Source organism: Lissotriton vulgaris, chromosome 6 (genome assembly GCF_964263255.1).
Source record: "Lissotriton vulgaris chromosome 6, aLisVul1.2, whole genome shotgun sequence".
NCBI classification, from domain to species: domain Eukaryota; kingdom Metazoa; phylum Chordata; class Amphibia; order Caudata; family Salamandridae; genus Lissotriton; species Lissotriton vulgaris.
In genome coordinates, this window is record NC_141694.1 from 192,399,090 (window position 1) to 192,412,018 (window position 12,929).

The 12,929-nt window shown below is 41.3% G+C and overlaps 1 protein-coding gene across 3 annotated transcripts in view; it reads left to right on the forward strand.

Annotated features, from left to right (window-relative positions):
• RUNX2 (RUNX family transcription factor 2) overlaps nucleotides 1-12,929 on the forward strand; it is a 331,526-nt gene that overhangs the window by 274,123 nt on the left and 44,474 nt on the right. For 2 of the 3 annotated variants that reach the window (XM_086926222.1, XM_086926223.1), the window contains one exon: nucleotides 7,420-7,593. The exons of the other annotated variant lie outside the window; for it this stretch is intronic. In XM_086926222.1, the coding sequence (XP_086782348.1) occupies nucleotides 7,420-7,593 (174 nt within the window). The remainder of the gene's footprint in view (nucleotides 1-7,419; nucleotides 7,594-12,929) is intronic. 3 annotated transcript variants of the gene reach the window in all.

Here is a 12,929-nt window from a genome sequence, read left to right on the forward strand (position 1 = left end):
GATTCCGGCTAAGGAGTTCCTGTTTATTGTTCTTTTTGTTGTTTTGTGTACTGAAGTTTTTTGACACTGTCATGTTCAAGGTTGCCTTTCTAAGTGATCTGTTTTTCTATAATAGTTAATCAAAGGTAGATCAAGAGTATGCCATGTCTCCTGAGGATTTTGGGTGGAATAACATTTTGAAGTGCTGCAGTCTGGGTCATTGTGTGAAGGGGGTGGGGTTGGATAACAACTCAAGAGGTGATAGGTCGGCGAAGAGAACCAATTTTCAAATGCCCACACCTGGACCTGAGGACAACCATGGTGAAGGCATACATTTATTGTCGTGCAAGGGGAATTATAAATTCACCAAGCACTCCATGATTAGAATGTGAATGTACTCCAAATTAAATCTAATAAGAATTATTCTTAAAAAACAATTGATAGCACTGCTCATAATGGTAAATAGCTGATGAGTCATGCAGCAATGATGGAAGTCAGGGGCATACATTTAGTATGTATTACTTGATCATACGTTATTGTTCTCCGAAATCTGTGACTGACAGGACAATAGCTGCATTGGTCTGTGGGGGTTAACAGGCAATATGTGAGATAGATGCATGCATGTCCAATGATGGTATTTACCCAGTATGTGAGACCTTGGAAATTCCATGATGGCTGGCTGTTCGATCTCCAGCTGCATTACTCAGGAGAGATAGGAGGGGTTGAGATCAGAGATGAAAAAGGCAAATGTGTCTAAATGGCCAGGAGAATCCTTGGATCTAAGCTGAAATAAACTGTGTGGCCTGCCCAAACAGTAGCATTCATTTTGGCCATATTCAGGCTGTGGTGGTTGGAGGGGTGCCAGAGGCCGTGCAGCAGCTGGGTAGCCTTGTAACTCTGCTTGGATATTAAACAGTTAAGCACACATGCATGGTTTCATGTTCACAGAGAATCCTGGTAACCCAGATAGGGCACTGCTACAGTAGGTGGATCCTTGATTTGAGGCACAGAGGTTGGTGTGAGGTGCCTATGTCTATATATTGCACTGGGACGGTCACGTCAGAGTTTCCTTAGAGAGCATTTTTTGTTTTGCTAGTAACTTTGATGTAATATGTGAGGACATAAGCAGTGCATGATGGGGCCACAAGTTATAGTTGATTCACTAAGCCATAACTGGCGTATTTACATTAGCTCGTGACTCGTTGCAACACATAACTATAACGTTACATTAACCATTGTTTTTATGATACCGCGATCATCCCTGAAGCACCCTGTGAAGCGAAGGGTGGGTCTGCAGTTATTTAGGGTATATTGTAAATGGGATAACCTGACAAAGCACAGTTGTTAGTGAGTTTAAGATAAGTGGTGTGCTGCATGAGAAGGAGTACACAAGAGTCTATTGTCTTTAGCAGCTATGTTTTTAAGGCGCAATTATTGCCTTTTGTGCAACACATACGACCCACCTAAAATTATAAGCGTGTTAATTGGTTTTTGTGGTGTGTTGTGGCAAACAGCTGTGTTTGCTATGTAAACATTTTTTGAAGACACAGTGAGCTTTAACGTTTGGCCAATATAGGGAGATCTTGTTTCGCATTTGTTCTTTTTTTGATTAGACTATTTTGATTAATTTATACAACTGATAACTTTCAGAAAGTGTTAGAACAGACTTTTACTATCCAAGTGAATCCCCTCTCAGATACGTTTCCTGGGTTGCTATTACTGTGATGGGTCAAACACGTCTACAGAAATGTGTATTTTTCAGTTGAACTCACCATCATTCAGCCTCAGACACATTCTATGACACAGTCGCAGCCCATTCTGTAGCAATACCTGATGCTACGTCAAATATTTGGCTCCTAAGTAGAAGGGAGTGGAATGCATTAAGAGTACTTTAGCATGTCTGCCTGAGTAAACTTCAGGAGTATTGGAATTAAGGGTAGGGTTTTCACTCAGATTTCGGTTCTGCTGATGGAATTTGCAGAAGGTAAGAGCACAAGGATTAATACAATAGACTATGTTTATTTTATTTGGGTGGATGAAGTAATTACCTGTCTATCAAAACTGCAGTGGCTTGTGCAATTGCATCTGTTATGGGTTTGTTCATAGATAATTGGGCCTGCCGAGAACAGGGTGCTGAGAGACGGGATAATCCTCCATGTCTGCTAGAAGATGTTGTTTCTATTGCAGTTTACATTCTCACAGTTCGTTTTCAGCTTAATCTTCCTTGGTTTGTTGTTCATTGTTGGTCTTGTTTCGCCATTTTATTGCCGTGATTAGTTTCTGCCGTATTTCTGTGTGTATCTGCGCACTGCCTGCTGAAGGCAATCTTCGCACACGGGTGTATAGTATTACATTGTGGGCAGGCTACGTATGTGAAAACAGTGCACACGCAGTGTTTCTTGACTGCCGGTCCTAGACTTCAGTTTTTAGGACGAACTGAAACACGTTTTATTAACGTCTGTCACTTGGAGAGCTCTTCGACAGTGCCAGTAAGTATCTTAAATCTGCTTTAATGGCCCTGTTTACGTCTTCTTTGCCTCAGTCCTTTTAACTAACCAGATTTTGCAAGCTTTAAGAAGATGAGCCGCCGCTGCCAGCTGGACTCGGGCCATCGCAAGAGCGTTTTCCCCACTCTCTTCTTATCTGATTTAATATAGAGGACTTCCGTTCGGGAGAAAAAGGCTAGGAAAGCAATACGCTTACATATTCATACCTTCTCTTTAAATGATTTTTAAGAAGTGAAAAAAGTTACGAAATTTGCAGTTTTTATGCAGTTTTGTGGCAAAGGTAGGTTTTCAATTGATTCCATATCCCCTGCACTACTTTCCTACTTCTGGACTTGTCTGTGGATAAAAACTACAACTCTCAGAAAGCTTGCTTGGTAAAAAAAACAGTACCAGCCTGACCATAAGGGCAGTGGGATCCCCAGAGTGGGTACACCGAAAAAGAGTTAGGAGGTACCCAGAGAAGGCCCAGTAATCCATACTGCCACATTTGCCATGCAGAGTTGGTGCTGAAGGAGTAAAATGAAGCCAAAAGGGCAAGAATAGAAATTACTGGCATGAGCAGTTTTCATGCACCCTTTTTGAAAGGCAAGGTCTCTTGATGTCTAAATAAAGCACTCAAGGCTAGCAACCCGAGCAGAAACTGCACAACCTTTAAAAGGCCACCTAGATTCCACCTACTCCTGATAGGCCAAAGAAAGCCACAATTATGACATGGGTCATTCGGTTATCACCCCTGCATGTGGCCCATTACTTTTCTAACAATCCAGGCCCATGATCGTTCTAGTTTACATAAGGCATCCTCCTGATCTACAATTTCCTCTCGGGCAACTTCCACTTTCATTATGTGAATGACACTTCAGAGTAAAATAGAGACAATGTGGTGAAAGGAGACAGCCTTCTTCCACTGTTTTGGCTAGGACAGCAGCATTGCACTAGTTTGGCAGTTCTCATTTTCTTCAGTCTTTGGCCAACTCTTTGCTGACCTGTATATTAACTTCCTTTCTGATCCTCTCTGTCTGGTCCCTTCCAACTACCCTCATACCCACCCCATTAACTATGCTCTCACCTCTAGCGGTAGGCCTTTGATACTAAACAGTAGTAGTCAATCGATGGCATTTACTCTTTTGGAATTTACTAATTCACTGCTCCTGAATGCTGGCCCCAGCCAGCAGAGTGTGATACTTGAGTCTACTGGATAATGCAACTCAAGTCTGCCCTGGGATAGCAGAGCCTTTGCCTTCCTTGTTTAATCAAGACATCTAGCCAAGGGGTGTGCAGGCAAATTTTAGAGAAAAAAATCAAGCTACCCCTTACTGCTTTAGGGCAGGGCTCAAGTCTGCGAAAGCAATAGCATTTCCAAATCCTATTTAAAAATAGCATTGCTGATACCATGCAGTTTTAAAGCTAGGTCATATTATTTAATGTATTGTATGACTATATGTCGAATTGGTGCTTCTGCAGCTCAGAGTTATCTGGGGAGCAAAGCAGCATTGTACATAGCCATCAGTGGGAGACAGACATACGCCAGGAAAGGTATGATACACAGTGATCTACATTATAAGATTAGCAAGGAGACGATGGGCTGGAGGAACTGTGAGGGTCTTATCAATAACTAGTGAGGTACTTCCCAAAGAGATAGGTCGATAGCTCTTTTCAGAGCAGCAGGATTCAAGATGCAAGGTGATGTTCAGGAGCTCGTATTCCAGACCCTTAGAGCCTACAATGAGAAGGCTTGTCGCTTGGTTTGTTATTTTTTGTACTTTATATTTTCCAGTCTCATGATGTTTTTCCTCCTTGAATGACATTGGCCCCTTGACGGAGTCGGATTTTGACGAGGTATGGCCATGCAATGTTTCTCATATCATCCATTTACCATCCATTGAAAAAGTTGTATCTTCACAACCCCAATAAATTTACAAGTATTGGCAATTCCAACAGCCGCGGTCCATGCAGGTAACAGCGGTTGGGCAGGGGGGCCGTGTAGGGGGTGATTCCGAGGGACGATGATGAGGGAAAATTAAATAAATAATACATTTTTCCTCTGCATCATCCCTCAAAATCCCTCCTTACACCGCCCCATCGCTGTTACCTGCACGGACCGCGAGTGAATGCCAGTAAGTCTGGCTTTAAAAGAAAATTGCATGGTAATGTGAAGCATTACGAGTAAATAGCATGGAGATAGATATGTATTTGTGTGGAAGCAAAGAACTGTAGAATAATATTGGTATAGGTTAAAAGGTCAGGTGACAGCTGCACTGTCAAGCCAGACAAAAAAATCCATGAGGATAATGACTGCCCTCCTCCCATCTGTGCTGCTGCCAGACACAAACGACATGGAATATCTAGTTACCTAAAACACTTTAATAGCATTCCAGTATTAGATGTGTGCCCCTGAAAGCATAGATAAACAAAATGATCACAGGAAGCACTTTTTTTGTGTGGGAGTACATAACTTCCGCTCAATCAAAACGTACTCCTGGCTCCCAAAATGTGGGCGGAGCCAAAGCCCTTCTCTAGTGATGCTTACATAATTGTATGGCGACAGCTGCACTGTCAAGCCAGACCATAATAAGAAGCAGCACAAAGTGACATCAGAAGGGATATTGTTATTATGCACATTAGTTCACCAGAAAATACACATTTCTTTAATGAAATAGTATTTGTAACACACCAAAAGTAGACTGTAAAGAGAGGTGGAGTGAGCCAGGGAATCGGCTGGTTATTCTTTCAGTATTAATAAGCGTTTTTGCTGTATTCCCCATTTTAGGTCTTGGTTTTGACAACAATGCGGTCAGACAGAACTACTGCTTACATTATACACAGAGTGTGCTTTGAGTCTGCTCCTTGCAACGCTAACCTTCTTTGACTAGCCTCTTTCAGACTTGGTCAATCATGTTATGGAGTATTTCATCTCTTGCCTAATGCTGTTGGCTGTTTGGGTGCATCTTTCCACATAGCTCGAGTGCTTACATGGAACTACAACTATATCCCTTCCTGTCTGCTTATGCTGGCTTCACCCCATGGGCCTTGTTCTAATGTGCTAAGGATGCATGTGTGGCAAATTAATCCAGACCTGTTTCATTTGCCAAGGCATGTTAATTTCATGCTTGTCCTTTCCATAACACTAATGCCTCTTTTATAAAGCAGTTTATATACTCCTCCACCATCCACCTATAGACTAAGTTGTGCTCTCCCATGGCCAGCCATATCTTAGCAGACCTTGGAGGACCTCATTGCTGTACTCAAGGAGATACAGTCATCAGGGACTCGATCAGTTCACGTGGCACTGATGTGGACTACTGTGCTTATAGCAGTTTTTTTGACACAGGCATTCTCATGTAGTCTTTTGGCCGTAAGTAACACTCTTAAAAAAAAAACAACAACTATCCCAAAAACATTTAATTTGCCAATAATTTCAATTTTCTCAACATATCATCTGGGATTGTATTGGGTGGCAAAGCTGTCACTCCGCAATCTGGATCTTGATCTCTTCTTACCTTGTGGTACGTATAAAATATGTGGTCGCTGGCAATAATTAGAGATAAGCGATCATGTCTATGAAGAGTGACCACAAGTCCCAGTGTGCCATGGACAGACACGTCTGCTCTTGTTTTCTTCTGGGTAGCAGTTTGAGACTGTAGACTTGTTTATTCAGTAGAAAGCCACAGGACCACACACACACACACCTCGGAGGTTTGGGTTGGAGGAAAAAGGACAGAAGTAGGCCGTTATGTCTCCAGTGACCCAGGGCTCTATGGGCACTCTGTTTAGTGCGGTCTGTAATTTAAAAGTGAATGAATGTGATAGAGGGCCATGATAAATACACAAATGTGCTATTTTTCAAATGTTTGGAACAAGTAAATAGACTGGACGTTTCAGATGCTTTGAAGGGAGCAGTGCCACATATAGCTGATTCCTGCTTTATTGGTGGTCATGTATTAGGATGGATGAAGTTCATCAGAGGCATTGAAGTCAATGGATTTCCACAGTTATCCATTCACCGCTGGCGGTGAGACTTGGGTTTCATGTTCTACACAATAGACATATTTGTGTCTTACTCTTCATTTACTGCTAAATTCCCAGGATTAAGTCACCTTTTAGCATGGAAGAAGCTATTGTGAATCGGTAGTAATTTGTTTTTTTGTATCATTTTAGCCAGACCAATAATTGCAGAGTGACACCAAAAGATCTGACCTATACTTGAGTCATTTCCTGCTTGTCCTGCATTTAGAATACAGCGAAATTATGCAGGGTTTGGTTGGTTATTGTTTGCCAAATTTATAATATGTATAATTAACTGTAGCCTTTCAGGAAAAATGTCGATCATGTATAGCTTGGGGTGCATAATTCAGTTATTTACCAACTGACCAATGATGAGGAGATCGGGCCAACGTGTCAACAGTAACCTCAAACTATGTGCTTATTCTCCCTTACCCCCAATCATACCGCTGGTCATTTCGCTTAATAGAGCAGCTTGGCCAAGGAATGCTATAACCACAACACCCACACTTTCTGCTTGTCAAGGCAAGTGACCCAATGTGAGCAAGCCCGTGCTTCTTTAGTTACACATTTCCTGTACTAGCTCAACTATTACTGCTCTCCCTAGACCCCTGCCTTAGAAGAGAAGCCTGATTTAACCCTAGACATATCATAAGCCTGTAGTCACGCGCTGTGAAGTGCCTTTGCTCTTTATATATATATATTTACAAATACACAAAATAGCTATTGAGTGTTACGCATACACTATAAGTGTTGTACAAATGCACTCCCATATTCTATTGGTGCTGTCCCAAAATTAATCACAGATGTTTACTTCTAATTAAAACCTCTTTACTTCCCTTGATCAGATAGCAGCCCTTAGATCTATTCATTTGTTTGACATATTGCTAATTAACAATGATAATAATTGTATTTTATGATTTGCTATTTCCAGGGCACAGACAGAAGCTTGATGACTCTAAACCTAGTTTGTTCTCTGAACGCCTCAGTGATTTAGGGCGCATTCCTCATCCCAGTATGAGAGTGGGTGTCCCTACCCAGAGTCCACGGCCTTCCCTGAACTCTGCACCAAGTCCTTTTAATCCACAAGGACAGAGTCAGATTGCAGGTAAGGGACAACACCATATCTTTGGCTTGTATAGGCAATGCTAGTTAGGGAACATAATGGCTTTTTTCTGAAACATGTAAAGCTTTGTTTTTAATTAATAATGCGAAATAGGGATTTTATTCTAATTTGCAACCTAGTAATTTAAATTATACAATGAAAAGCCGCTTAGGGAAAGAGTATTTCTCCCATGTTGATAATCGTAGCATACAGTCACTGACAGGGAGATAGTTAATAAGTTGCAAAATCTAGAACGGAGTTCAGCATGCTACAGTTAGCACCTAATGTCAGTGTGAGATAAATTATGTGAATATACCGATTAATAAAAAGAGATATATAAGCTTCGAGTTCAAAACATAAGTTTCATCACTGTGTAGGGAATATCCCGTCAGCTCAAAAGCCCCATAATCCCGCCCCAGTTATGTTAAAGGATAATTTCGTCATAATTGCAATAATGTATGCCCTATATTTTAAAATATACTTTGAAACTACTTCAGTGTAGATGCTGCTCTGCTATGACATTTCGTGTATGACGTCTCATGACTCCCAACGCAGCCAGTACTATGGCCTCGGGGATTGAGATGGAGAAATGGCTTGATCCCTGACTAAACTTAAAAAAGTCACTACTTCTTGAGAGGGATGATTCTTGTCACTGCTGATCCAAAGTCCCACTCTTTTCAGCTGAGGAAGGGCCTGATTACGAGTTTGGCGGAAGGGTTACTACATCACAAACGTGACGGATATTTCGTCCGCCGTATTACGAGTTCCATTATATCCAGTGGAACAATTTGGAACTTGTAATACGGCGGACGGGATATCTGTCACATTTGTGATGGAGTAACCCTTCCGCCAAACTCGTAATCAGGCCTTAAGTGACTCAAATAACTCAAGCTTCAATACTTAAATTCAAGGGCCTTGGTAGAGAAATGGCATTTAACCTGCTTTTCACAGGTTAGGTGCTATCCTCTTTACTAGCTTATTGAAGGAGAGGAATCAGGCGGGGAAAGAGTTTTCTTTAAAGGGGGGGTGGGGGTCAGGGGGGGGACAAGAAAGCATGTTGAGAACTAAGATAGCTTGAATACCAGATTTCCTACATATTTCAAAACATTGCATGGTGATGTTTTTTCAGATAGAAAACGAACAAAATGTTAACTTTTTCTGGTGTTACATTGATTTCCCAAGCTAATGTATACAACAGGACTATGTGTAGACATTAAGGCCCTGGTTTCTTGTACGTCGGAATCCGGGTGCTTTTTATTGCACCAGGTAAATATTGATTCGCAGGTCTACGCTATTTATCGAGTGCCATAAACAGCACCTAATAGGAGTTTCTGGGGAATAACATGTACATTTTGGTTGGTAACACACCAAAATCAGCATGGTACAGTAAATACCGTACACCTTTCTCTTGTTAAATTCTAACAAAGGGTGAAATATTTACCACACCTGGTAATTTCCAGATGCGGTAAGTACTACTCAACTCGTAAATTCAACCCTGCACAAAGAGGGGCTTATGCAGGGAAGGCACACACAGTCCCACTAGTAATCAGGGCCTTAGAGTGTACCAGATCCCATATGTGATAGCAACCACTCCCGCTGAGCATGTTAATCCCCTTGGGTCACCTCACAAGTAATGTTGTTAGAAGGATTGTCTTGAAACTGTATGGCAGTTGCTAAAAATGGGGGAAGGTCACTATGACTAGATTAGATTTTAAGGAGATGACTCATACTGCATGTGCATTGTAATTAATGAGTAGTAAAAATACTGTCACTAAACTAAAGATCTGCAGTCATGAATAAACCATGACCTCTTGGTTACTAGAGGTAATCATGTGCTTGGATAAGATACACAAAAATGCTATACTACTGTCTCTTATTCAATATAAAGATGTACTATTATCTCTTGTTCAATATAAAAACATCTTAAGAGATACACTTTTTAACTACTTTTTTTTGCTGTGTGTTGATACATATCATACTCTTTTCTGCCAGGTTAGCACTTCTACTCCTTACAGTTGTAATAGGGTCTGTGTTACCTCAGTGCCAAGGCTCCAGTAAGACCCCTGTAAAATTCAGTGATCAGCTATTAGAACATATGACTGAACCGATTGTACTACTGAATATGGACACCTACAATATTGTGGTACAAGAATATCGAGGGACACAATATCGTAAGTGTACAATGGGAAATCTATATTTATTATTCCTAACAACACATCTACATACATTGAAGATATATGCACTACTTAGGGTACATATGTATAGAGTTGAGTATAGAAAACCTAGACCTACTTACCTGACGATAGTTGTTTTCGATATTTTGTCCTTGATATTTTGTCCCACCAATATTGTGGGTTCGATATTCAGGATGCACACCCCTAAACCATATTAGTTATCGCATCAACCTGCTCCATGTGTATGTCCCCTGTTCAGTGAGAAGCACTGAGACAATAGGAAAAATAAAAACATTCACAATGACAGAAAGGAAATAAGAAAGGAAAAAAACGTCTATTTTCCAGGGGTATCAATATTATACACCTGTGAGATGTTATGATTTGTAAGAATTAGATTTTCAAATCCGAGGCCCTATCACATAACTAGTGCGTGCCTGTGTTGTTTGTGCTTGCCTGACGTGAGGTTAATATTTGAGATTGCAACATATCACAAAATAATGGAGTTGGGATGTGATTTAGGACATTACCCAAAAATACCGGCTGCATTCAAGTCTCACCAAACACCTGCCAGATACTGATGACCTGACCACCAACGACTGACTCTGAATAATTGGAGATTCTGGGATACTCCGTGATGACATATTGGATATTGATATGGTGGTTTGACTGACTTAGCCCAAACCGCTGCCTCAATTCTAGAGGAACACATGTCCTAGGAAGTTGTTTTATTTATAACATGTGGCTTTTTGGTTCTAGACAGTGTTAGATATGAAGCAGCAACTAATGATGTAAAGCTATGTCATATGAAAGTATTATTCTCGGATTCTGCAGCAAACCAGCTGCAATGTCCGTGGTTGGTGCAGAACTGCTTTGCAACATGCTGTGGCCAGTCTTGCGGCACATAGTTGGCGATCAAGAAAATACGTCCCTTGTATTTATTATAAATTAATAATTGGAACTTTCATACATCAATCATGAGCCTGGGTGAATATATCTGGCAAAATTGTGTTTGGGGAGGCCCCTGGATAAATTAAAGGTTATTAATGCTGTTGATATCTTTATCTTCATGATTACATTTTAATTTCAGTCAGTTTGTTGATTATTCCCTGTCGATTGCATTGCCATTTTTTTCACCCTCAGCAAAACCTTCCTGCCTATCCGGCCTGTTGTTTCTTATAACTTAGTTAGTTAACACTCTTAACGACTAAGACATTAAATTTAGTCCGGCCATACATCTGTAAAGTTTAGAGCAATTTTGTAATTTTTATATAATTCATTAAACGATATATCTTTTTAAATTAGATTATCTAATAGAATATGGATTCTCAACCATAATAATCTTTCATAGAGTGACATGCGATTTTCAAGAATCCTGGGTGTCAGGCTTTGAGTAACCAGAGCATTCTGTTCTATGTTAATAGGGACAGAATAAATTGCATATTCCGATTTTAACCCCTCCCATGCTCATGACAAGCTCAGCTTGTCATGAGCCACGGTGGCCATGTGCTCATGACGAACTGAGCTCGTCATAGCGGTCATAACGCTCGCACGCGGGGCTAATTACCCCGCTGTGCTGAACGTTCTGAAGAAACGGGTGTGGCCGTGACTAGCTCAGCTCGTCATGACCACACGGCCACCGTGGCTCATGACGAGCTGAGCTTATCATGAGCACCGGGGCACTGTGCGCACCCCCTGCTCCCCAGCACAGCGGGGGAATTAGCCCCGCAGGCAAGGGGTTAAGCTCAAAGCCAGCGGCGGCTCCTCCGCTAAGAGGGAGGAGCGCAGCTCCACTACTCGTTGAGCAGTCCAAAAAGTAAAAATAAAATGATAACATTATATTATCATTTTATTTTTATGTATTGAGGCAGGTTTACGGGGTGAGGCCGGGCTGTCGTCACAGCCAGCAGGGGGGAGTGGGGAGGCACTTAAGTGTGCACGACAGTTTGGCCAGCCAAACAGTCACGCGCACTTTGCATGTTCTCCACCAGCTGTATTGCACAGCCTGCGTGAAGACCATGCACAGGCTCACACCAAAGACGACGCTGCTGTCATGGTGACAGAAGAGTTGTGATTGGTTTAGGGGAGCCTGTGTGTGCTTCCTGCTTCCGGAGGTGAGGCTGTGGCGGGCAGCAAGGTATGTCACTTTTAATTTATTTTCTATCCCCCTCCACACCCGCCTCACCCGTAATACTCGGTGGCAGCCGCCACTGCTCATAGCCAGTGTGCTGCGCTCAGACTGTTGGTCTCCTGCCCCATCAGTGAAGGGCTCTCTTTGCCATTCGTGGGCATTAGTGAAATGTCCCAGTGTTGCAGTCTGTGAGAGTGTCTACAGTATTTTTCTCCAATAAAGAAAATAATGTCCATGGTGATAAATAAATGATGTATCAGATGCAAACATACGGATTTAACAAATATGTAAGCCACAGAAGATGCAGCGATTACCTCAAATAGTGAGCCCCACAAAATAAATGCCTGTGCAAAACCTTAACTCAAGTGAAAATGCACTAGTTATAAATTTTGAGTCAGGTCAAAGTGCCTATCACACTTCCTGTGCCATATATGCTTCAGTGCAGATATATATGATTCTGAATATGCCTGCCGGCATTCAGCTCAGATATAATAGTTGTTTTTCAAAATGCCAAGCTATGGCTTGATCACTGATGCTCAACTATAAAAATGACACATGGGCAGGTAAATGTCTACATTGCACTGGAGTGTAATACACAACTGTCATGCTAGAATCCACATTGTGCGGTTATGTGAAGCACTACTGTCATCTGTAAGAAATATATTTGAGAAGCACAGTCCTGGGCAGGTAAATGGTAGACACCCAAGCAGATCTTACTAGGGTTTGTGACAACTTTCACTCGTTTCTCGACTGAACTTTAATATCAGGTAGGAGGTTTCATTGTTGCACCATCATCACAGAGAAGAAAGTAGTGTGTTATGGAAATCAAAACAAAAATGGAAGAAGTAATAAAAGCACTCTCAACTCACAAAGCTTCAAAAATATGATAATGAAAAACGAATCTAAAGAGAAAATAATGGTGTTAGAATTTAAAAAGGAAACGGGGAAAATCCAAAGAAAGCTTTAAGAAATATTTATCTTTTTTTCTTAATACTAACAGGGGATTATAAATGAGGTTTACGGATATTCAAAGTATC